Source organism: Xiphias gladius, chromosome 1 (assembly GCF_016859285.1).
Source record: "Xiphias gladius isolate SHS-SW01 ecotype Sanya breed wild chromosome 1, ASM1685928v1, whole genome shotgun sequence".
Taxonomy (NCBI): Eukaryota; Metazoa; Chordata; class Actinopteri; order Istiophoriformes; family Xiphiidae; genus Xiphias; species Xiphias gladius.
In genome coordinates this window covers 33,647,633-33,674,158 of record NC_053400.1, presented here as the reverse complement: position 1 = coordinate 33,674,158, position 26,526 = coordinate 33,647,633, and the positions used below count along the sequence as shown (strand labels likewise).

General features: G+C 47.4%; 1 protein-coding gene across 1 annotated transcript in view; it reads right to left on the bottom strand.

Moving 5' to 3' along the window:
- Positions 1 to 23,806, bottom strand: part of LOC120789332 (serine/threonine-protein kinase BRSK2-like) — a 128,620-nt gene extending 104,814 nt beyond the window's left edge. The window contains exon 1 of the mRNA XM_040125999.1: positions 23,713 to 23,806. Within this exon, the coding sequence (XP_039981933.1) occupies positions 23,713 to 23,806 (94 nt within the window). The remainder of the gene's footprint in view (positions 1 to 23,712) is intronic.
- Between the last annotated feature and the right edge of the window lie 2,720 nt (positions 23,807 to 26,526).

Here is a 26,526-nt window from a genome sequence, read left to right as displayed (position 1 = left end):
ATCCTCAAAAACAAACTTACATGCATGCACCTCCTTCAGCGAGCTGAAGACTGACGGTGTTTTCCTGCCCTACTGTTCGACTGAACCCACCAGACAACACACAACACCAAGTGCACGCACGACACCATCCGGTTACGCACAGTTGCTGCTGTTTTTTTTACAGTCGGAGCGGGCTCAAAAAACTTTAACGTGTGTTGTAAAACCCAACGCAGCACGTTACTGTTTTCCCGTAAATGTCACTACAGGAGCAGGCGCCACACAACCCCCACCATCCCATTCGGCGGAACAGCACCAAACTATGCTGGGCACCGATCAACCACGGAAATGGATTGTTAATATTAATAACAGTCAAAAAGAAAGAAAATCCACGGAGACTGGCGGGGGGGGGGGCAGAACCCCCTGCCTGTCTCCACTGGAAATGGACGTCACCCTCCAGAAAGGAAGACTCACTCATCCGCACATTTCAAAAATCAGTGCAACAACATTAATATCCCTCTTTGGTTACCACAGTTGGAGTCCAATCTGACCATAATTAAAGGATCATTTATAGCTCCCATTTAAAACAGAGCTATGATACCACTTTATTGAACATCCCAGGCGGAAAATGACTTTTATTGCTGCCTAAAGCACTGATGTCTCGCTGAGCCCCGATGTCAGAAAGGAAGACCACAGGCAACCAGGGCGTGACAAATATCTCTCTGCTAATATTTGGGCCAGTTTAAATACTATATCACGCAGTGTGGAGATTAAAGATTAAAACTAGAAAAAAGCACTCAGTAGAGCGCAGACCTCCACCGAGGCAATGTCAAACAACATAAACCAGACTTCAGAGGGAAAAATGTAACTTCAAAGCGAATGATCTGGATCCGGCCCAAATTTTAATGGGTTCCTCCCTGGCCCATGTCCCATCCCTCCACCAGGTTTGATGCAAATCAAACAGACGCAGGTGATCACATAACCATATTGGCAGAGGTAACAACAATAAACAGGACAGTGATATTAAACAGCTTTACGTCGGCATCTGGACTTTAAGTCAGGAGCACAGGCAGGATGCAGCAGCAGCTCCAGGGAAAGTGCTCTCGCAGAGAATCTGTCATCATTTATTCATTACAGATGTGTGACTGCAGGACGGCTGCTTGGCCCAGAGGCTGACTATGATAATGATGAGGGCCGGAACACAATAAGATGAACAATATGAAGTACAATAAGATGACAACGTGATATGAAGCGAGACAATGGAGTCACAATGAAAACCTAGAAGACTACTCCTACATCTTGGGGAATGGATTTTCTTGTTGCCTTGCTGAGAGATAAATGAGGAGAACAATTCAGATCAAGACACACAAGACGGCTCTGCGTTTAGCCTAGCTTAGCATCCGAAACCGGAATGAGGCTGGTGATATTTTACACTTTTCATCTCATCATCAAGTCCCATGCAAAGACTCAAACCAACCCTGAATGTCTCATGTTACTGCTCTGAGCCGTAGAGCTCCACTGTTTCCAAAAACTATTAAAACCACACCAGTGAGCCTCACTGTTGCACTGGGGGACATGTTCCTTCATCGCCATGAACACACACACACACTGTGGTTTATTTTGACTCGGTCCGACACACACACACACTGTCCTGCCGCCTCCAAATACTCGCTAGAGCACCAAATGTGGATTAGTCCGTCACTGAAAATAGTCCCCCGACAGTGCACTATTTCCTCGTTGAGTAACGCTTGCTAAATCCACAGTGCCCGACAGGTTCATTTTTTAGGAAATAATTAGCTTGTTAAAGTAACTTATCAAATTTGATGCAAACCCAAGTCCAGTCGTTATGACCTGAACTTCGCCATGTTGCCGTGATGTTGCATTGAGCTGAATCATACAGATCCTGATGCATCCTGTCCCATCATCAGTTTAGTTACTAGATGAAGGTGTAAGCATATACATATACATATACATATCTATATCTATCTATATATATATATATATATATATATATATATATATATACATATACATATACATATACATATATATATGTATATGTATATATATATATATATATATATATATATATATATATATACATATACATATACATACATATACATACATATACATATACATATACACATATATATGCGTATATATACATATATATATATCCCTACATATATATATATATGTATATGTGAGCCACAGAACCAGTGTTAACATCTGTACATTCATGTGACCAACATCCGATGACGTGTGTGTAGAACCACTGTCAGACCGGCGACGGCGTGTATTGACATACACTCACCCAACACCCGTACACCTGCTTATTCATGCAATTAACAAATCGTCAATGGAATCCGTGCCACAAAGAACTGAGGCTGTTTTAACAGGAAAGGAAGGCCCTGCCCAGTGGTTTCTCTAATAAAGTGCTCGGTGAGTGTATTTGCTTTGAGAGTATCCAGCTGTGAGGAGATGAAGAAACTCACCGGGGAGATAAACTCATCTCACCATATGCCTGCGGGCAGCTAACAGCCTATTAGGTTGTTCTGACTTCTTCTCACTCCGTCAGCAGTATCCTGTTGGCTGCAGCATCGCTAAGCAGAGCTGACCTTCGGTACAGCACATTTACTGTTATGGTTCCACGGTTGTACAGTTTTACACCATGCCTTGTTCAATCCGTAAGATGTGTTTTGTGATGACAGTGAGGATGTTAACATGCAGAACAACACTATGAATGCTGATATTAATCCACATCCAGCAGGAGGTTTTACACGGTAACTTAGATGAAAATAAGATGGAAGCACAGTAGGTCCAGACTTCACTTTCTGGAACTGAACTTTCTGTTTTTCTCGCCAAATCCCTCAAAAGTTTGGACCCGGTCCCAATTCAGAACAGGTTCTCGATACCCAACCCTACAAGAGCCTGCTATCGAAGGCAATGAGCCTTGATGGGAATACAACCCTGATTCAATTCAACTTCGGTCTTCACAAAAAGGCACACCTAACCCAAACCTACAGTTTAATCGGCTCAGCCAGGGGTATTGATGCAATATAGTAACATCAACTAGATAATAAATTGGGTTTCGCTGTATTATCATCCGAGAAAAAGGAATTGTGTGAGGTCAAAGACCTTAAAATTAAATCTGAGAGCTTCCCAAAAGACAAACACTTAAACTACCGGAGGCGAAATCTGTGTATCTGTGATTGCATACATGGGTAAGAGTAGCAAACTCGCTGTCTTGGTATACTGCTCACCAGTGTATCTTAAAGAGTTCAGATTGGTAATGTTTGACATGTGCGGTGTGAAAGCTGAAATATGTAGAGCGTGTACATCGTACCAAGTTGAACATAAAATGAATTCACTCAGAATGTATGTTCTGTCTCGTGGGGCCTGCTCTTTGAGTTACCCTCTCAAACCACTGATGTAAACCATGAAGCAAACAGCTTCAGAGACATCCTTTAGTCTCTCCTTCGCCCACTGCCACTATCAAAAGGTGGACAGCTTTTTATTCAGGCTTTCACAGGTGTCTCCAATCTGGCAACATGCTGAACTGGCCTCTCCGCCCAGTGACAGAGGAGGCTGATCGATGGTTTAATGAAACTTTTATCACTCCGGTCTGTCGGATGGATTAACGTCGTTTTGCCTCTAATGGCTGCTCCTAAATCACTGCCATCAGAGAGGAATGAGCCACAGGGGCCAACCGGGTGCCCTCACACACACACACACACATAGAACATACTAAAGACACGGGACACACACATGCTGGTTCTGCCGCATAAACACAAGAAGGTTCTCAGAGACTTTATTGATGCTTAAGTCTTGTACTTAAGCCAAAATTTAAACGTGTTTTTTTTAAGTGTTGGGACTATTTATCCTGCAAAGTTTCGTAGTTGTGGTTAAAAAAACTGAAGCCGTCTAATGCCAGCAATGTACGTTTTCAAGCAAATAACTGCGTTAAAGTGGATGCAAAGTTTTGTCCAGTTGGGTACAACTATTATAACAATAGTTGTACTATTATAAACAGGATCAATGGAGGGCAAAGAGCTTGTTATATGGGCCCAGAATAAAAAATATAGTCCGTATTTCAGGCTGGGTAAACCATTTCTGTACACAAGCATAATTTGCCACAAATCGGGTAATTAAATGGTTTGAATGACTACACTGAGAGAACAAGAATAAGAATATAAGAATATTAGGGTCCTAAATTAATACTCTGAAGGAACAAATTAGCCAAGATCTTTACTAATAAGGTCGCAGACCAGAAAGTAACTGATGTTGTTTTGGTGTGAGGACTTGTTGAACTATTGATGCTCCTTATGAAGCCACTGTGGACGAGATGTCATTACCCCGTTTCCCATCGGTCTAAAATACAGCTTACATCAGCTGAAGACCCATAAAACTCCCAGTATCCGCTTGATGTGACGGCTGAGAACTACTCTGTCTACAGTGGGGGATTATCAATCTGTTACACTAAAAATAAATGGCTCAAAAATGTGTAACTGTAAACATCGAAACAAATTTTCATCTACTCAGCCTTGTGTGTCAGCCAGGCTGCTAAATCCATATCCTCTTACTCTGACGGAGAGTAAATGACAGACGACGGGAAGCCTGAGCACTTGTGAATGAGACATTTGAATCCTAATGTGCATGTGTGTGTGTGTGTGTGTGTGTGTGTGTGTGTGTGTGTGTGTGTGTGTGTGTGTGTCTGTGCACATGACCCACTGTAGCTCGCCTGTGTCAGCAAGCGGATCATTGCAAAGCCATGCATGATCATATCCGGAAATGAACTCAAAACTGTCTGTGTTGGCGGCACTGTGTCCACTTCCAAATAGAGTTTGAGAGGAAAGGCCATAAATAAACTGCTGTCCAGGGAACACGTTGCTCTCTTCTCTATTTTTTAATGTGTCTGTCTAAGTTCTGATACAGGGAGAATAACCAGACTAGAACTAACCCAAGTCTCATACAGGGTTTTTCTTCTGGTCCGGGTCAGTCCACTTCAGCCGTGCCAAACTGAGCCATGAATAGATGCACAACTAACCCCCCCCCCAACATGGAAAAACCCGTAAACTTTAAACTTTTTTTTAAACTTTAAACATTCTTCCAACTTTGTGGCAACAGTTTGTGTTTGTCCCTTTTCCTGTTTCAGCATGACAGCGTGCAAAACCAGCTGCATTAAAAAAATAGTCTCCCAATTTCAAACTGGTCTGCACAGAGCCCCGACCTCAACCCCATCCAACACCTTTCGGATGAACTGGAACACTGGTCGTGAGCCAGACCTTATCACTCAACATCAGTGTTGGACCTCACTGACGCTCTGAATGGGATTTGAATTTTATTTCATTATTGCAACTGACAGTTGCATTTGTTTTTTTGTGAGTACATTTCATTCATTTTTCAATTTTTTTACGCTGAATATTGCAGAGAATCCAATGAACATTGCCGTTTGTCACGAGCAGGGAGGTACTGAATTACATTGCAGAAACACAAACTCTATTTGTTGTCCAACAGTCACGATGCCTGCGAGCCTCCCATTTTCTCAAATATTCCAGAAGAAGATGTTGGCCTGAGAGCTGTGACAAATGATCCAACAAGAAGCCATCGCAGTTTAATCCTATTTTAAAGGACTTCAGGCCACTCTGAGCTGAGGAATTACAGCTCAGTTACTTCCCAAATGGCCCTCTGTGCGTGATATTTCCAACATGGTGACAAACCTATAGGTTGTGACGCTCTCTATTTGTGAGACTACTGTCCTCAGTCTGCTGGAGGCTGTGCTGGGCTGAATCTTTCATCAGGCCTGACATCGAGGACTGAGGCAGACTGATGGCGAGACTAGCGGCTCTCATCCCTCAGACACAGTCGGTGTTTCACCCCCTCATCCATCGCCCACCTGTCCCGACCCTACCCTGAAAAATACGAGTCCTGAGACATTCCTCCATCTTTAACCTGCCATCTCTCTTTATCAAACGGCGGTCCTCACCGTGTGCAGTTCTCAATCTCTTTCAGGTCCATTCACCTCTCTTTAGCTGCACAGATGGTGTGGTGGAGCGTGACTGTCCACAAGTGCACATGTCAAACCGGAACCAAACCGGGGCAAACCAGAAGCAAAGTGTTACAAAGGCTCCACGAAAAACTGGCTTTCTGGACGTTCACGTTTCATTCTGCACAACATAAAAACACAAGGGTGTCACTCCACATTTTCTTAAAATGAGAGACGAGTTAGGCCGTCTCTCAGTGCTTTTTACTTCCCTACCCTGCCTGTGGCTTTCAGTCCCAAGTCCATTGGTTCCTATTGCAGATGTCTACCTTCAAAATCACCCCAAACAAATATAATGTTGTTTTTTTTAGGGCTCAGTAATTTCTTAAGAATAACTGAATACTAGTTTTTAGCAAACATTACTCAAACTGGAGGAAATAGTGCATTTGTTGGGGACTATTTTCAGTAGTTGATTAATCCTTATTTGGGGCTGTTTTTGATTTTTTTTTTTTTTTTTTTTGCATTTTTGCAGGTTCTGCACTTATTCTACAATTTCCATTTTTAACTAAACAAAATATACTAAACTTCTACTTTAGATCTGATCTCAGAGTATGAAATCACACTTCACATACTTCTTGTGATTTTGAATGTGAGTATTAACAGTGACTATTAATTTTACAGACCTTTGCATTGCATATACAACTGTAAAACTCTAAACAAAGGGTCTTTGGCAGGAATGAAATGACATTCGTGTCCATGCACAAATTTGTCCCTTTGTGTGTAGATTTGTATCACTATATGCGAGGGAACTAAATATCCTATAAGCCGACAGTACTCACGTCAGTATAAGGCACTCACAAATACAGCAATACAAGTTTATGTGTGTGTATTTTCTAAGCAGACGACCTAAATATCACTCTGTACTTTCCCTCTGCTCCTGAATGATGCTGACTGAGACGAGAGAGATCATCAGAGAAAACAGAAGGGCTCTGAATCGAGGATACTTCAGGAGACTGAGTACTTTGGAGAGTCTCCCTTTGTGTATACTAAAACCAAACAGCCGCGACTCAATCACGGCTCGGCCTTCACATTCAAAGGCCCATATTGTGGGACAGATAGGACGCTGGCCAATTAGGCCTGACCTCCCATCAAGGAACATCAATGGGCCACAAGGAGCCGTCTCTTCTGGCTGCAAGTAGATGTGGCCGGGCTGAATGCAGACAGCAGCTGGAAGAGAGACTGTGTACGCAAACAGATGGGCAGCACCCACACGAATATACAGTCCTTCAAGAGTGACAAGATTGCAGAGTATTTCACTAAATGTTGTGATTGGTTCCAAGCCGTGATTACTTCCACTCGGTTACACCAGCAGCAAGTGCAGCGCTACCGGACTGTGGTTCTGGTCGGCTGTTCTGAAGTGAATCTTACTGCAGCGAAACAATCTGAATCTGAGCCGAATTTGAAGTATAAATTTTACCGACAAATCATTGTCTCCAGATGTGCGACATTGTTTGTCAAGCTGCTGTGGTGTCACATTACACCAAGAACAGTCAGTCAGGCTTCTTACGTAGGAAAGTTTATTTTCATGCGACTACAACACAGCAATATAGTTAATGTTTAGTGTCTTGGCTCTGATCTCATCAATCCCTGCAGGATTTACTCGATACAGATATTGGGGACTGACGACAGCAGATATCTTAAAAAACCTGCCACCACGTTAAACCACCATTTTACTAATGCATCCATATAGACCAGGACAAGGAACACTACTAAAAACAGAGATAAAAAGATGAAACAAGGCTATAAAATAGATTTGAATTGCAATGAGCAATGAGCAAACCGAAACATTACAAAGGGGTTTGATGTGCTGGACGCTGGAAACCACCTACTTCACTCACCTACCAAACCGCAGAAACTAAGAGGTCAGTCGTGCTGCGGTTTTTGTCATGAAATATACCTGAAAAGTTCCAGTTTGTAAAATACAATGAAAACACAAGGAAGAACCTTGAACCAAAGCCTCGCAATGGTCTTTAAAGTTCAGGTGTTTGTTATGTTCCTGCAGCGGAAAGGGTACACTTACACTAGAGGTAAAAAAAATGAGCCACTTTTCCTGCAGTGGTGCATTTCTGCCGCTGCCGAAACATGCGGCATGCTGGGATGCAGGAACCAGCATCGTGTGATTGGCCAGTGATGTGTGTGTAATGCTCATCATCTCCATTTCCAGCTGTGGCCTCTGCTACTGCAAAAAGCGAGTCTCACTGAGACAGACGTACAGTGGGGTGTCATTGTCACACATCCCGGCGTCTAATTGGCTGCGCCTCGGTGCCAATCAAGTCTCAATTAGTAATTGGGACCAATTAGAAAGGATTACATCATCGGTTGGATCTGCTCTCAGGCTTGGATGGCAGCCAGGGTATCATCGCTGCTCATCACAAAGCTCGTATCTGTCTCGGGTTTTTTTGTTTCTAATCATCAACCTGTTCACATCTGCTCGTGTTTTTTTCTCTCCTTTATTGCTTTGTAACTCTTATTGTTCTTCTTCTGCAGGCTCTCACTTTTCATCCCCCCTCCTCCCCTGCTCTTCCGACCCTTCCCCCCTTGGCTTTTATTCATCCCTCACCATGCGTGCCCCTCCCCCTCTCACTCTCTCTTTCACTCCATCCTCCTCTCTGCCCCGCCCACCTGCCTCTCTGGTTCCAGTTTTGCTTGAAGCGTTGTCTTTGTCTGCTCGGCCCCTGTGTGTGTGTGTGTGTGTGTGTGTGTGTGGTGTGTGTGTGTGGTGTGTGTGTGTGTGTGTGTGTGTGTGTGTGTGTGTGTGTGTGTGTGTGTGTGTGTGTGTGTGTGTGTGTGTGTGTGTGGAGCACTGCTGGCAGGCATCCAGAGCTGAAGAAGGCTGTATGACTCCGCGAGATGCCGGGTTGTATTTTTAGCTCGGACTCAGGCTCTCCTCTCCTCCCCAGCTTCCTCCTCGGGGAGTCCGGAGGAGCTGGCCCGCTCCTGCTAACCCCGCCCCCAGTGTCTCCCCTCCGACTGCCTCCCCCACCGCCCCCACTCCCTCCAACACCAGTGCAGCCGTTGGTCTAGAAGCAGTCAGCATTATGGCCGTGGTAGGGCAATGCTGACTCTGTTCGAATTACTTCCACTGAAACACGTGCGGACGAGCGGCGCTCATGCGTCCTCTACCTGCACCTGATGTGCGGCCATTCTCACGGCAGAACTTTCGCGTTGCAAAATAATAAAGTGGAGAAAATGAGTGAAGAGTTGACTTGATTTTTTGACTTGACATCTTCTCTTTTTCTGATTATATGACGCATAGGGTTCGGCTATTCTCACTGACTGAAATGTGACTATCCGAATTTCTCGCTCCCTGTAAAACACTGTTACACACATCTCTGATGACTGATCCTGAACTGGGGACGTAAACACAAATTTATCCAATCAGGTGCGATGCGAGGTGGGTAGGTAACCCCGCCCACCATATCAAACCACAGTAACTTGTTAATTAGTGGTCATAGTCGCAAGCATTGTGGAACCTTGGATCAAAAGTAGGCACTTGGATCTCACTTGGCAGTAAGTTGAGGTGTAATGTATTCATTTCCGTTTCATCCTCCATCTGTTGACCTAACAATGCAAGTAATGGGGGGGGGGTCTTCTATAGCTCTGTATTGCTGGGTTCTCCACAGACTCAGTGCTCAACGAACTGAGTACCGCTCAAAAAGACGATCAACCTGCATGTTCCGTTTCGCTCTTCTTCATCACGCTACATAAGCTAAAGACGCTCTAACTGCCGTTTCACTGCGACTTTAAAATCTTTGTCATATCTCGCTTACGAGCTAAGACAGTTTCCACGGTTGCAGTCGTCCACCGCTCTGAAGCTCGTCCCTGACGTGTGGGAGCCAGTGTTCCTGTCTTTTCTTTTGTTGTCCACGGCCGACTGTGTGTTGAGCCAATTTCACATGGTGGACCCAGCATCCCAGCATCCCCGCGTCGCTGTCAATGTCTCAATGAGCACCAGCAGCACTGAGGGAGTCTGTGGGGGTTTTAGCCTGAAGGATCGAAGACTGCATCCGCAGGGTCAAGCAAAGGGAACTTGACTTGGTTTGCTCCCCCCCCCGCCTGCTGTTACTGCGCCTGAGGATAGGGAGGAATGAAAGAGAGAGGATGTGGGAGAACAGGGCGGGCAGTGGGGCTGAAGGGGGTTGATGAGCCTCGGAGTTTGGCGATAAAAGGAGGACGTGTGTGTGTGTGTGTGTCTTCAGTGCTACAGGGAGGATGTTTGTACGGAGCACCAGACTGGTAGCTGCTGGATATTTGGTGAAAAATGCACATCGAGTAAAGACATCAACATGAAGCAGACGCTCGTACATTATTCTGCTTCTTACATGGCTGCATACCTGAGACAGTCATAACCTGATGACAAATATTGATTCTAAAAGATTTTATTACTGGCTAATGTACTGTAAGTCCCTCTGGAAGACTGTAACTCAGGCTGCAACTAAAAATTATCTTCATTTATCATTGATTTCTGGTCTTGGTCATTGATCCTTTTTCAAGCGAGTAACTGTTTGGGCTGTAAAATGTCAGAATAGGGTGAAAAATTCCCGATGTTCAAAGAGCCCACGGTGATGTCTTCTAATGTCTTTGTTCTGTCTGATCAACGCTCGCTAATAATTTACAATCATGTCAAACAGAAAAAAAGCAGCAAATTCTCAGATCCGAGACGCGGGAACAGGAAAAGGAAATACTGAAATCTGGTCTTGATAAATGACTGAACTGAGTCATCACTTTGTCAGAATTGTTGTTAATTAACTTTCTGTTGATTAAGTTTTCTGCTGAATGTGGAAAAGCAGCCTGCTGTTGACAAATGACGAACGCCAAGATGCCTTCACTGACCTGTATGAACAAATTAAAACTCTGACTGGAACCTGCTGTGTGTTTTCACTTTGCATCAGTCTCTAATGTGCCAACACCTAGTTTGTACTCATGTGAATGTCTGCTTACATCCACTATAACAGAGCCAGGCACACACACACACACACACACACACGCGTGCACAGTGTGGTGTTGGGACATCTGTCAGGTGGTGTAATGAGGGTCATGACCTCCTGTCAGCCCCCTCCTCCTCCATTTCCAAGCCAACATTTTCACAACAACAGGGATCTGGGCTTTTTCTGACAAAAAAAACAACTGGGCTGTTGTGAATGAACACAGTCATGGATTTCCCCAGATCTGGCAAATGAAGAGCAGGACTGCGGATGAGATAACCCATTTTCTCTGCACATTATACAATATGTCCAAACACACACGCAAGACAAAGCTGAAGCTCAATTTTGAAGTGTTCTGCTCTTTTAAGGTTTTTCTTCTACACTGCAAACAGCTCAATCAAATCTCAGCTTCCCCTTTGTTTGATTAAAACCAAAAGAGTCACACTGGATGGTTGGATTAGTGGCAGATTAAGGCCAGTCCGGCTCTGGGGCCCACACACCACCCACACTCCTTTTGTCTCCTCATACGGGACAGAAACCGAGAAAGATTGACAGGACGCTCCGAAGTGTATCACGGCCAACATCCTCCGGCTGCAAGACACAGATCAAAAGTGATCTGTCCTCATCCTCTCAGAAAACATCCAACGCTTCCGATGTGTAACCACTGTACAAGTACTCGACCGAAGCATGTTGATGTGGACAAAATGACATTATAACTTATATCATATCACTGTTGACTGGGAAATCATTCTGGTACCTTTCTTTATCTTCATACTTTCACTTAAAGACTAAAATCCCCAAGTTTCTCTACATTTTCACCCTTAAACAAAAACTAGTGTTGAAAATTGAGGTGCAATTCAACTCTGTCTTTTAAACTAATAATCATTTTTCATCTTTTAGCAGTTTGTGTCTATTGTGGCTGCCCTGCTGCCTCTGACAGATGCTTGTCCAAGAGATTCTGTCAAAGCCCTTCATTCATTTGAGCGACCGAATGCCTTTCGCTGTTGTTGTCACTGCACGGAGCTTCTAAAGTGATGGAAAAATGCAGTGTGTTCACTGACTTTATTGACGCCCTTTGTCAGAACTGTTACCAAGCTGATACCCAGCCCTGAGACTAACCGGCAGATCAGAGACAGAAAACACGAGACAGAAAATGCGCCAGTCTTACAGGATGGCCCCGGTTTATTTGGAGTGTACTTTTAGCATGGTAGCTTGTGTAACTCCAGCAATTTAGCACTGTACTAATTAAGTAATTAAGTACGAGACATGCAAGAGACAGATTGTTTTTTTTAATTCATAGGCAGAAATATCCTTCTAACTTTTAGCCTGATAGTGTCAAACTTCAAGAACACTGTATCCTACACTTCCCATAATGCAACTCCATAGCGTCGGCATAATGTCGGCTCTACACTACACGTCGGGCGTCTCAAACCCAAACGGAGACAACCAGGCCCCCAGGCACGGGGCTGGTCCACGGACTGGGTCACCACAACTTCTGCCCCGAAAAGAACTGCTCCCATACACACTCATCACACAACATGAACGAAAAAATTGTCTTCAGATTCATTTAAGAGAGGATGTACACACATTGGTTTTTAACTTGTATAAACGTGCTTTTGCATTTCACCCATTAGATGCGGATATTTTTTGTGCATGAGTTTACAATGTTGTCATGATGGTGGTGCTATAAGAGGGGGTCAGAGAGGTCGCCAAAAACAGCAAGATTAACCCCCTGAGGACCATGAACAGCCACAGTCTTCGAAACCTTGCCAGTCTCTGCCGCCTGCCGCCATCTTTAGCTGTTGCCGCTAGCAGCTAAAGTCATGTTTATCATGAAATAATTTAGCATGGTATAATTAATGTAACCACTACTGTGTAACCTCTAGGCATGCCCTTGTAACTCATTTACACCTGCAGTATCTGTCTCTTCCTCTCACTCACACACACACACACACACACACACACACACAGGTAACCATAGCTACGCAATGTAACGCAGAAAGAGTTCACAAATAATGTATTGCAGCCAACACCAGTAAGACATGAGTGTGTGTGTGTGTGTGTGTTTACTGCAGAGAGGCTGCAGCCAGTCTCTGCCGTAATTCAGCACTGCAGCCTGCCAGTACTCACACCACACTGCAGGTTAGAGACAGAGTGTTCCCTGAAAACTGCAACATAGCGCCCGCAGACACACACACACACACACACACACGCCCCGGAGTGGTAGTACCTGCCAGCACTACCAGTAAAGTGAGTATAATGGCGATTCTCACCCCCCGTCCCCCTGCTCCTTAATCTTATTATGCCACATGATTGGATGTTTCACTGAGGCTGCGGGCTCCGGGAGACGCAGCTCATCTACACGCGCCACCCCTGCCGGGCCATCTGTGTGGACTGGGCGCCTATTCCGAGGCGGGAAGGGGGTCCTCCAGAGCCCGGGCCGTCTGTGCGGCCCCCCACGTGAGCTACCCAGGGGCGCAAAAGGACATGAAACAGCAAAGGGCGGAACGAGCGCGGCTCTGCAGCCTGTCTGCCTCTGCCTTTCCCTGGTGCTCATGGGTCCCGCTAATGAGCAAAGTGCGAAAACCACATTAAGGTTTTGTACCTAGCTGGACTTTCCATCCGTGGCCGCGTCCTCTTTGCTGTGAAATTCCAAAGTTAAATTGCCTGATAACAAAAGCGCTCGGCCGTCCCATCATGCACTAGTCTGGGGTTTCAGGGGGAGGAAGGAGGGAAGTTTATTTATCTAATACAAGATACCGAAAACTCAATATTGCTAAGAAATGAAGCGAGGGTCGAGCATGGGCCCAGGGCCGCATCAGAGAGAGGGAAGTAAAGAAGCTCTTCACATGGTAATTTCCCCCGCTTCACTCCTGGACGCTGTAAATGCTGACTCAGGGGGCAAGTCCAGATTGCTTTTGGAAAGGGATGAAAGAGAGTTTTTGAGAGAGAGAGAGAGAGAAGAGGGATTTATGCTCAATTTCATTAAGTTTTTGGCTGAGGGAAGAGGGCTGCGGGACCATAAGGGGCTTATCTGGAGCCATAACCCATTCCAATTTGATTACCAGCTATTGATTGAGGCATTAAATCGGTCTCTTTTGAGTGTGGCGGCAGGTGAATACGTGCTGGTCGAGCTATCTGACTGGACAGGAAGTGGGACTGGATTAAGGGAGAGATGGAAGATAAGCAGCAGAGCGGATTCCGGCGACCACCTTCGCACCCGGTGACTGAGCGGCGCTGCGCGAACAGCGAGGAGCTTCTGTAAAGCGACAGAAACCCACGAGCAACGCTGGAACATAAGGCCGCATTAAAAGCCCACCACCAAAGAGGAGGCCGGTCACTCGTGAACCTGTCGTGGTGCTGACAGCATCAAAGCCGTGGAAATGCACATTATACTGAATTGATCAAGACAACGGGTAAACATGGGGGATGTGATGGGGAACAGGGTGAAACGAGGAATAAAAGCCTGTCTCTCATGTAGGCCTGTTCCAAGGAAAGGCCCGGTTCTCTCTGCTATTAAGGTAACAAAAGGTCCCGTCTGCTGTTCGAGAATTTACTGGACATGATGTAAAAGAGAGCAGAGCATTAACCACTCAAATTCAACCTGCCTCTTTTTTAGCTTATCTTCATTTTAGACTTATTTAGCCTTTTTTGCTAAGTACATGGCTTTAACATTTATGAAAAATCAGTTAACAGACTAATCGCTTGATGGAAGAGCAGCCTGTTACAGGAGTAATCCTCCTGCTTGAGGTCTGAAACCCGCTTCGCTTGTACCGGCGACGGCCAACGGCAGACCGGCTACGCCGCCTCTCTGGCTGCAGGGTGAGTGCCCTCGGCATCTCCACCTTAACAGGTGTTAAGTGTTATGATAAGTGTTGATGACCGGACTGAGAGAGCCTGGTGGCGCTGCTGCCGCCCGGTAGGATCCCAAAACCCATTTCCCCCCCGGCTGATCCACAAAGACGTCATCAACACTACATGACACGCTCTCAATTGGCTACGCCGAAGCCAAGCGGCGCCGTGACAGCAGGTGGCAACACGGTGCCACACGTGCACATGAACATATTGAATCCATTGGTGCACACATGTGTTACGTATTTACCGCTAACAACAAAGCAATCACCAGCACTCACATGACAATTATCAAGCTGTGCATGCAGACTGCAGGGGTTGATTTATGCGGCGAGGGGAGCGGACGAGTCACCAGAGACGAGAGAAATCACTCCTCTCCTGCAGACACAAACAGAGAGATTCCGCCCACAGCGGCCAGAAAGGACAGATGGAAAAGCGGAGAGAGGAGGCGAAGACAGGTACGCTTCGGCCATGCAGACCAACCCGCAGAGGTCTGACAACACATCTGCTCGGAGACGAAAACCCTAGTACTGTCCGATTCGCTGCTAGTCCATGTAAACTGTCCTGTGTCACAATAGGGTGATGCACGCGGGAGAACTGTCAGAACAGAGTGAAAGACTCCGATGTAAGATCTAGAGTGGTACGTACGAATGTTTCAGCCAGGCTGTGCAAATTATGTGCTTTCGTATTTTCCTCTCAAAGAAAGTGTACAGAACGTGTTTTATATTTAATCATTGCTGTGCTGCAGGTCAGCGTAGGTGTCACAGGGGTTAAATCCAATTGCATTTATTTCATTTGGTAGGTTGTTGGTCCATTTGTAGCGGAGATGGTAGGTTTTGTTCTGTGTTTTATTGTTTCTGCTCAGCTGCCCAGGGACTAAAAATGGAAATTAACTAGTGGCCTAATTTGGTACGAAGCAATAATCTACTCTAGTTATGTATTTAAGCATCTTTTTCTGCATTATGTTCTGTAAAAAAAAAAAAGTTTTCATATCAGCTCATATCGGACAACATATATGCTGATAGCAATATATCTGTGATAGGCCAAAATGGGCCCGATGAAATCCGCCGACCTGTATATCGGCCGGGCTGTGATCAAACATCCAAATTTAGTGGAGAACTAGGCTGTGGAGAGGCTGTAAAAACCAGCCTGCCACAAGAGTTACGGCTCACGATTCCAATTTCTTCAACAAATGCGTGGATGAATTACGTAAAACTAAATAACAATTTTGATTATCGGGCCAGCTGAGGTCCCTCATAACATTAAAAAAAAAATCAGGTAAAGATAAAGGTAAACAGCAGCTCATAGAGAACAAATAAAAACATCATAATCCTGCCTCAAACTCACTGTCAGTTGGTGAGAGAGACAAGCTCAAAACCTAATGTGTGTCTGGACCGTGAATGGTCAATGTGCGACATCGAGGACGTAGTTGAGGACAGTTGTGGAACCGCTGTGGACACCTGCCTTTGGCTGAAAGTCGCTACCGACCCCAGAACCTTGAAGTTAAGAGGGTTACTGAGATTAGTAAGCGTGACTAGCGCTACTAACAACTCGTTAGTGGAAAAGGGAACTACATTAATGTGGCGTGTTCCTCCACCAGGGTGCCCCCATTCTTCCCCGGCGCAGCTGTGTTATATAGGTTAAAACTGGTACCAACAGAGACTTGAATTTAATATTAAATGACTCAGTATCAGGGACAAGAAAGCGTTGCCATCAATGGGGCCTCCACAATCATCACAGCATCAGGACGTAAGTAATGTGACCCCCCCCCACACACACACACACACACGGATACGCATCGTGCCACTGCTATCTTCAGCCATCTGAATATTTCAGCAGCAGCAGCCTCCTGACGCGCACAGGGAGACTTGTTAATGACTGACAGCCACAGGCAAGATGACAGCAATAAAAACCAACTCAACACTATGTGTCTGCGAGCTCCGGGCGACCCGGGAACAAACAAGCACTGCATCCCAGCGTGTGTGTGTGTGTGTGTGAGCCAGAGACAAGCATGGCACCAGCTAACTGAATAACACTAACAGCATCGAGCTGCAGACACGATAGACAGACTTTGTTCTTCCTGTTCCCACACTATCAAAGATTATTTTGGTCTGATCTGAAAATGGTTTTTCCTTTATTTTCTCGCATCATTACAAGAGCAACGTTTATTAGAGTCTGCTTTTGTCCTCGCCACAGCTGCTCTTGACGAATCTCTCCTGCACTGCAAAGTGGAGACAAACATTCGCTCCATGGACAGAAACAGATGTAGAGTAATGTCTATTCGTAGCAGGGACGGAGGGTGCCGCGATGCTGTGCAGATTGTTCAACCCCCCTCAGGAAAATTTGTGATTTGTGATTTTGGGCTACAGAAATAAAATCGGACTTGACTTGACGACATTCTTCTCTCCACAAACTATGAGAAAAACCGCAAACTGGTGCTACTGTCGAAGCTTTGTTTACAGTTTCTCTGTCTCTGTCGCTTCCCACGTCTTGAGCATTTTCTCCTAAATGTCAAAGCTTCTGTTTAAACGGGGGGTGTATTGTGTCGAATGTGTCTGGTGAGGAGAAGCTGTGGATAATCTAGTAGACAGAGAGGCATTAGCCGGGCTCAGAAGATGAAAATCGTGCCGCCTCCCAAAAACGACTCATTCAAGTGGCAGGGATTCAGAAATTGGCTTGAGCTTTAGCCCGACAGCCTCGGAGAGAGCGGGGGGGGGGTGTGAGGAAAAGGTAAGAGCGACAGGGAAACAGAGATGCAGCGAGAAAGAGCGCGAGAGAGACGGGGGGTAGGTTCTCCGTCATTGTTTAATGGCTCACGTAACGACCCCCCCCCCCAGGGCTGAGCGGAGGGGCCGCGGAGATCTAGAGCAAGCGTACCTCCAACCAGCCACAGAGGAGAGCATTCCTCCGGTTGCCGTGGTAACCAAGCCCTCAGCCTATGAAGGCGAGTGAGAGCGAGAGAACAAGCCAAAGGGATGTACTGTATAGAAAAACGGGGGGACGGGAAAAGGGGGGTGGGCGGCTGCTTGACACCAGCCATAATTTTGATTATCCCCCTCATGTCTGCAGAGAAACCCTCCCAACAGACTTCTGTCTACCAGCAGTACGACTCCCCCGCGCGCTCGCCGCAACTCCTCGGCTTCTGAACGAGAGAGAGGCGCTGCTGGGCAGGGCTGGAAAGCAGCTCAGAAAGAAAGGAAGAAAACGGGAAAAAAAGAAAGAAATAAAGGAAAGTTCCACGGAAATGCTAACATGGTGTCTCTCCCGCTGCCAGCCTTCCCACACCTCCCGGTTCCTCCCGGGACGGCTCGCCGAGAAAAGCCGCCAAAGCAAGACACAAAAAATCGGAGGATTCTCTCAAACCCTGCAGCTACAGGGGGTTTCTGTTCTGGTGTACCGCGTACACTTTTATAGCAGGATACCAGGAAGTATGTTTTGTGGAAAGTCGGTTTGGAAAACATTATTCTGTTGAATATTGAGTTTTATTTAGTGTTCCGTCAATAAAATATCTCTAATGTGAAAAACCTTTAAGTTGAAAAGAAAGCAGCCGCTTCTTTTCCTCTAATTCCTGTCATGTGCAAACTGGATTAGTTTGTTCTTGTTACTGCATAAAGTTACTCATGATTTCTAACGCACAGATCATCAAATCAGAAGGAAACCAGGAACCTCATTTGTAGAAAATAGCTGCAGGTGTATTTTTCTTTATCTAACTAGGAAAGAGATCGAAATGTCTTTTACAGCTTAAATTTCAGTAAAAATGAGGTGCCGCGCTGACAGACAGACGGAGCGCGTCACGTTCTTTCTCAGTTCTTGGCCCGCTTGCTTTTCCTGATTGGAACTAAAACTTTTGGCCCTGACCCCCCCCCCACACACAGACAGAAGGGAAACCACTGGGTCGGTGACTCTCTCTCTCTCGCCTGACCCGCCGGAGCAGCGGGACCCGCCGATCTACAAATCAAGCGCTGACGCCACCCCACCTGCCACATTTCGGTCTGAAAAGCAGGACCCGGTCCTGAAGCAGAACTTTTCCAAGTCTTCCAGCGGCAGATTTCAACCTCAACTTCATTTTTTACTCATTTTACCGAGGGCTCACAACTACAGAAACGTCTGTAAACTGCAATTCAATTCAATGCAACAGTCGTTCAATAAATCCTCAGTATAAGAAACATTTCCATTGTACTTGCTTTTGAGACTCTCTGGTCATTTTTGAGGCCATTTTTGACACAGTGGAACTGCAGCCAATGACATTGTAAAGGCTTTTTAATGTCGTTTTAACTCTGTTTCTTCTCTGTGCAGACGTGGTGCCGTGGACGTTTTGCGCATGGTTTTACGTTTAATGCGGCATAATGACGCAAACCCGGTAAGTCCAATAAAACACACTGACGGCTGAACCCCTTGCAAAAAAGATAGCAGAGCCCCATAATACATCCTCACATGCAAATGCACAGCGCAGACCCACACACACACACACACACACACACGTGCGTGGTTGTATATATATGCATACGTACACAGTGAGAGTGATGGGAGTTTTACCACCTGCAACCTGCTGATAATAAAGCTGTATTTCAGCCACCTAAAGGCAGCCATCTGTGCTGGGGCTCTCCCTGCTGCCGACACTACCCCCACCGAACACACACACACACACACACACCGCTGCACTCCTCTGCTGGGGCCGAGGGACCACAGTCTTTAGGATGTTCCACGTCAATAACATGACACTTTCATTACAACACAACAGGGACACACACACGCACACAAACATGCACATAAACCCCCCCACACACACACACACACATTCCCATTACGGGTTGTGGACTACTAAAAATGAAATATGTCACAGTCGTCCTGGCATAGTTACCCTCAGAGTCAGAGGACACCCGGGGATTTTGTGGATATTGACCCGTCTGACTGAGCCATGTTTTAATGTTAATGTTAGTCGTTTTACTTTGAAAAAAGCAAAGGCAGAGGGCTGAACGAGTCTGGAGGAGAAACTGGGTGAGGAGACGCCGTCAACGCAGCTTGTGTGTTCTTCGGCGAGAACTGGAGACGGGCTTTTAACTGTCGGTTTTGAACGTCAGCCTCGGGGGCTGGAACGTTGGCCGCTCCAGGACTGGCGTGCTCTTGACCGTAATCCTGCAGTTTCTAACACCAGAGCATCAGACATGTTTGATATTCAGCGCGGCGGCCACGATGAGTCTACCGGCAGTTCGGGGGGTTCAAGACTGGATCTGTAAAGCCCTCGCATTACCAGGTAATCTGGGCCCAACGTCGGTGCCGACCACAGTCCCGGACCAGATTTCTCCTCCGACTGTCGCGAGGGGTGAGTCGGCCCACCAGTCCTGGAGTCCGAGCCCGGCTTCGGCCCGGCGGTCTAAGACAGTCTGCATTCTCTCTGCTTCCTCTTTCTTCTTGTCTCGGCAACCAACCAAGTCTAAGATGTTGATCAAAAAACAGATGCGAGGGGCTGAGAACACAGAGAGGACGAGGGGAGGGAAGGATTGGCAGCCGCAGTCGTGCCGTGATCACCGAGAAGGAGAAGAGTGGCCATTGTTGCAGGAGGAGGAATGAAACCATGACAACCGTCCGCACTGTTGGCCAACACTTAGAAAATGAGCGCTGTGTGGAGCTTGGGAAACCAGTGCAAAAAGAGGTGTAATTCAACCCCCCCCCCACGCACACACACACGAAAACAGACTGACTAATTGTTCCGAGTCAGCACGGCCTCTTGCCATTCAGCTTCGACCACCAGACACACAGCGCGGAGGCATTGTTCCAACTGCCCGAGAAGTGAGAGCAGCGGCCACCGCTTTGCATCACTTCAAAAAAATGATTTTGTCTCCGCGAAGGCCCATTTTTTGCGTCACGCCCTGCGCCATGCGGTCCGTGGTCATAAGCCAGGGAAACACACTGAGCCCTTCCATAGAAGCTCAGGGGTCAAAACTACCAATTATTTTCATTATCATTTCATCTTTCCATTATTTCTTCTATAACCCGGATAATTGTTTAGCCTGTAAATTTTCAGATAATAATTAAAAAACGCCCGAAATGTAAAGTTCCCAGTTGAAGAAAAGCAGCAAATCACGATTTAAAAGGCAGGATTTTGGCCATTTTTGCCTCTAAACAAACTTGTTTGACGATTCAAATTGTTGCTGATTAAATGTCTATCGATCGACTGATCAATTCATCATTTTGGCACCAAAGATAACTGGACTTGCAGCTAACATTTTGCAGGCGTTATCAGCGAACACACGCTTTTTTGGTTCCGAAAAAAAACATGCCCATAGCACAGAATGTGGAAAACTAAACTACTCTGATCTGGTTTGTAGTTTTTATAGATCCTGATTTTTTTTAAATCCAGTTGTAGACTGTGTTTTATCGAGACAAACTTCCTGCTCTGCGACTTGCGGCTGGGCAACATTCAACATTTACGAACACCGGATTCCTTTCGATGACAAACGCTTGAAAAAATATGTTTTTATTCCTCAGCCGCACCGAGAGCAGGGACTGTTTTAGTTCTGGCACTGAAACTCATATATCTGCTGAACCGGATAATAACAGCTCACAACAATAATTACAGCAATAATAAGTATTAACAGGAGATTCTGAAAGTTGGGTTTTTCTAATGGCGGCTGATTTTTAAATGGCAGAATTAACCCTAAGAAGCAAACAGAGAAGGGTCACAGATTTTTTTTTTAATTTAGACACTATCCAAACATAAACAGCAGAAACAGTAAATCACTGACTGTGATTTCTTAGCTGGAATTTTACCTAGAATCGATTTGGTGCGATGTTCTGCTCCTTGGTGTATTAATATATTGTATCAGCGATCCCCTGTGTTTCCCACACACACACACACACACACACAGTAACAAAGAGCGTGGGCCTGCGGTTCATCTCTGTCTACCGGCTCGGCACCGGAGCCTTGGATTCACACCGACGGCCTCCAACGAGCAGAGTGTCGCTCTTCTCCAGCGTGCACCACAGCGGCCTCAGCGCGCGCGCAGACACACACACACACACACACCTGTCTGCATCTCTACGTGCGTACGCACTGAACCACGCTCACACGGTGCGCGAACCGTGGCGGGACGTTTGAAGGGTCCCCAGTTGGAGAGGACGACGCGAGCCTCGGCGCCTCGTTCAGAGCTGGAAGAGCCTCGGACGCTGACGGGGGCTGTTGAATGTAGAACCCAGGTGAGGTCACCTTAACGTTTGGTGGCCGGCTGCTTCACAATGACCAAATGGTTTCATTATTGATGGATGGGACCCTTTTTTTAACGAATTAACTGGTGAGCCTGCAACACGGCGATGGGGCTGAAGCTCTGTAGGAAAAACTGCCACAACCCCCGAAGCGTCCGGCTCACATTGACATCGTGATGTGACGGTCGTGAGATACGGGACTTGAATAACGGATTGTTTGGGAGGTTTTTCTACTCATTTGTGCCAGTCAGCCGAGACACTGGTGGATCAGTGGTCGCACCAGGTCCTGGCGTTTGGACGGAATCGCTTTGATATGTAGCGTCGTTGTCTTCGGCCTGACATCATGTGTTTTCGGTTGGTGCTGTAAATCAATGGAGCGGCTGACGTATGCAGCCCATTGCCCCCCCCCCCCAGCCCGAAGCCCAGTGGTGGACACAGACAGTGCGGAAATGGACCCTCGGTCCTCCACAGATTAATCCTGTTGCAGAAGAAAGCAAATGATCCGCGCGGCTCAACGGTCGGCTGTCAATGAGTCTACCCGCCGGGCGAGCGGAGCAGCGTGTGGCGACCTACCTGCTGGAGCCCGGTGGGAGACACCCTGATCGTTTTCTGGCTGCGTGGGCTCGCAGATGGCGGGTCGTCCGAAACGGAGAGCCCGGCCTGAGTCACCCGGACGGTGGCCCGCAGAGCCGCGCTGAGGCAAATCGCCGCGCCGCTCGCACTCGGGATGTGCAGGTGCACTGAGGGGCTTTTTTGTCACGCAGCCCCCCCTCCCCCGACGTGAGTGGGGTGGACAAAATAACAGAAACCCCCTGTTCGGCGGACCCGTTTCCACCCCTCACGCTGGGCCGAAATTCAACAGCACCACAAATAAGGACCCCGGGGTTGGAGCGACACCTCCCAGGAACAGCCCCAAGAAAAAAACCGAACAGATTTAGACCGAAGTGACCCGTGAAGCACGTGACGATGAAGCTGGAAAATGCAGGCAGCCGGTGACAAACGTCAACCCGATGTCTTCCCATAAGTAAACAGACACCGTGACACACGGTGCAGCGGGAACACCGGCCAGCGAGGGTCCAAAGGAGAACTCGGAACTCTGCACCACTGACACAAATGTGCAGAAACGTGTGGGTTTAGCAGCTGCAGCGTGTGTGTGTGTGTGTGTGTGTGTGTGTGTGTGTGTGTGTGTGTGTGTGTGTGTGTGTGTGTGCCTGTTAACCCGCGAGCTGGATGTGGTGTGTGCAGGTACCGGACAGTGCAGCATCACCGCGCTGCCTCTTCTGCAGAGAGCAGCCTCGGCAGAGCGGGGCCCGTGTGACGGATGGATGCTACGGCGGAACGAGAGACGAGGAAAACCTCAAGGGCCCATTATCACCGAGCCCTCTCTGCCTGACAACAAGGATTAAAGGCACGGCACACCACCACCACCACTCTCACCATCATCACCATCATCACCATCATCACCATCATCACCACCACCATCATCATCATCACGGGAGCAGCATCCCTCCCTGCATCCGGCACAGAAACATCCGCAATCGCCGGGCTTTTCTCCGCTCGCGGTTTCCCGCATCGGGACGTTCGGACCGCGCAGCGCAGATGCAAAAATGCGCCCCACCACGATGTCAGCGTGGCCCGCGCGGCGATGCTGAGGGGAGCCCTGGCAGCATCATCCGCATCCGGGGGGTTTCAGAGGGGGCTCTCACTAACCTGTCTGTCCTTTGCCCAGCGTCTTCTCCAAGCGGTACGGTCCCACATAGTTGGCGTAATGCCCGCTGTTGGCGTCCTTGCCCGACGATGACATTTTCTGGCGTGAAACGACCCTCGGGGAGGAATGCTTCTCGCGGGGGTCCGAGTGGGACGCGTTTCCGGAGCGAAAAGCGCAGTTGCGCGGCGCGGTGGAGTTCGCCTGGGTCGGCGTTCCCGTGCGTCTGACTGCTGGTCGCCGGGATATTCGTCTTCCCCCCGTGTGCGCGTGCGTGCCCGCGTGTGTGTCTGCGCGCGCGAGTGCGTGTGTCTCCGCGTCCGTTGCTCGCAGTCCTCCGCTGGTCTCGTCCTCGGTGCGGCTCAGATTGCGGTTTTGAATCTGGGTGTCATGGTGTCGGTGCCGGAGGAGCGGTGCGCAGCAGCCCCGTTGGGTGTGATCTGCTGACGGGACAGCATCTACTGCCGCTGCCCGCCGCTCCAGCAGCCTGCGTCAAGCGCCCCGTCGATGGGGACGGACGCATCCGGCGGTCCCTTCAAAATACCGGCTTGGCGGCGCACCGGCGGGACTGCCGCAATGCTCGTCCGGTGACTGTCGTGAAGGAGAAAAAGAAAAATGCATTTCATTTGATTTTATCATCATAATGGATTTTATCATTATATACGAGACTGTTTTATGTCATATTCCTCTAATCATCCCGTAGTCACTGTGAACAGGCCACTGGACGTGATACACAAATGTCCATCTATCGCTGATCCTTGATTATTTGGAGGTTTTTGAGAACAACAAGTAATAATGCATTTTTTTTAATATTATGTTTTCTTTATTAGGTTTGTAACGAACGACCTTTTTTCATTACAAAGTAATCTTCTAATTGTTTTCCCAATGAATAAACTGATCGTTTGCTCTGTAAAATGGTTTTCAATGGGAAAAAAATTTAAACCATCAAAATTTACAACTTTCAAAGTCCCCAAATGTGAGAACCTGGAATTGGGTCACTCAAGATGAACCAAAATCAAAATATATAAAAGACATATCAAAACGGCGGCTGGTTAACTTTTTGGAGTGAATTTTCTAACCAACTGTCAATTATCAAACTACATATTACAATAATGTTTCAGGATCATTCTCACATTTTACGATATGAAAATGTTTTTCCTCTAGTTCTTTGCAGATTTGCACTTCCACGCAGTAAATTCCACATCAAGGCCTAATTTTCTTGGACTATCCCGACAAACCAGCCAAAGTTTCGGTCCACACGGCGCAAAACGGCAGCACCGTCCCTGAAAGGTCCCAGGTGCAGACTTTCGCGGTTAAAATGAAGCCGCGAGTCAACATTTGCCCCCTAACTGCTTTCCGTTGGAAATTTAACAGCTGAATGAAAAACAGAAGTGTCTTATTATCATTAAACGGAGCTGCTTATTATCCTAGGAGTGTTCGGTGAGGGTTGAGGCTTTGGTTTGCAGTTGAAAACCATTTTCGGTTCACGCCTGGGCTAACCCTTTTTTTTTTTCCTGCTGTCAGAGCACTACGGTTTTAATTTGAAGGCCAACTCGTCTAACTTCCGCTACCGTGCCGTCTTGACGCAGGGGCTTTGAATCGGGGGGACGCGCATGCGCGCAGAGCTTGCATGGCGAGGGGTTGGAGATTGAATTCGGGTCGAGGTGACGGTGGGAGATGAGAGGCTGCCGCTGTTCCGAACCGGTCTCTTCCGAGCCTATAAATAGCCCGAGTGGAGAAAGTAAAAGACGCGAGACGCGGCCGGGACCCAGAAACGTGCCGGAACTCGCCGCGGAGCCGCCGCACTGAGTCCGTTCAACCACGTTCGCGAAATAAACGTCCGCTTTTCAGACAGATTTCGGATCCGTCGATTGATTTGTAAACGTCTTATTTAATCCCTTTAGCGAGACTCTCAATAATTAATTAAGGATGGAGACTCATTATTTGTCACCGTGTGTGTGTGTGTGTGTGTGTGTGTGCGTGCGTGTGTGCGTGCGTGTGCGTGTGTGTGTGTGTGCTTGTGTGTGTTCGCGGTGGTAAACATGTTACACACTGGGACACTTTCACTTGATTAAACCAGCGGTTGGTGACAACGACCATCTATCTGTCTCATCACTCCTCCACAACAAAAGCCTTTTGACCCAGCACGCTCAGTGGCAGATGGGCCCCCCCCCCCACCCGTTCCCTTCCTCCCTCCCTCCCTCCCTCCCTCCCTACCCCTCCTCCTTCTGCCTCCCTCTTCACCCACCCAGCCCCCCTTCAAAAATCCCAGTCCCTAACAAAGACAGGGGGGGGGGGGCTTCATTTTACCACGGGACAGCTTTCCCTCAAATTACTTCCTGCTAATTAATGTAAAACCACCACCCTCCGTCGGCGACCCAGGAGGAGGTGATGACCCCTGTCCACGGATCCATCACGAGTTCTCTCTCAGATTTACGCCACCACGCGCGCTCTCCGGCCTGATCTCGCCGCCGTGCTGTCGCACTGCTTGACAGCTGCGGACGGCGCCGTGGCCGTGAAGCTGCACCCGTCCTAATCACCTCGATGTGGAATAATCTGCCATAATCACCCAGGCCGCGGAGGAGAGGGCGCAGGACGGATGTCTGTGTCCAAATGTCTCTTTTCTCTTCTTTTTTTTTCCTCTAACCACAGCGGCTGAGTGTTTCACGGTGCAGCGGAGACCAGGGTTGCAGCGATTAGCGGGGATTGAACTCGCAGCGCTTTTCAAAGTCACACTGGCGGGCACTCTAACAGGATCTTCCAATAAAATGTCTTCTCTTGGTACTTTTATCCAACTGAAAGTCCTACATTTTTCCTGG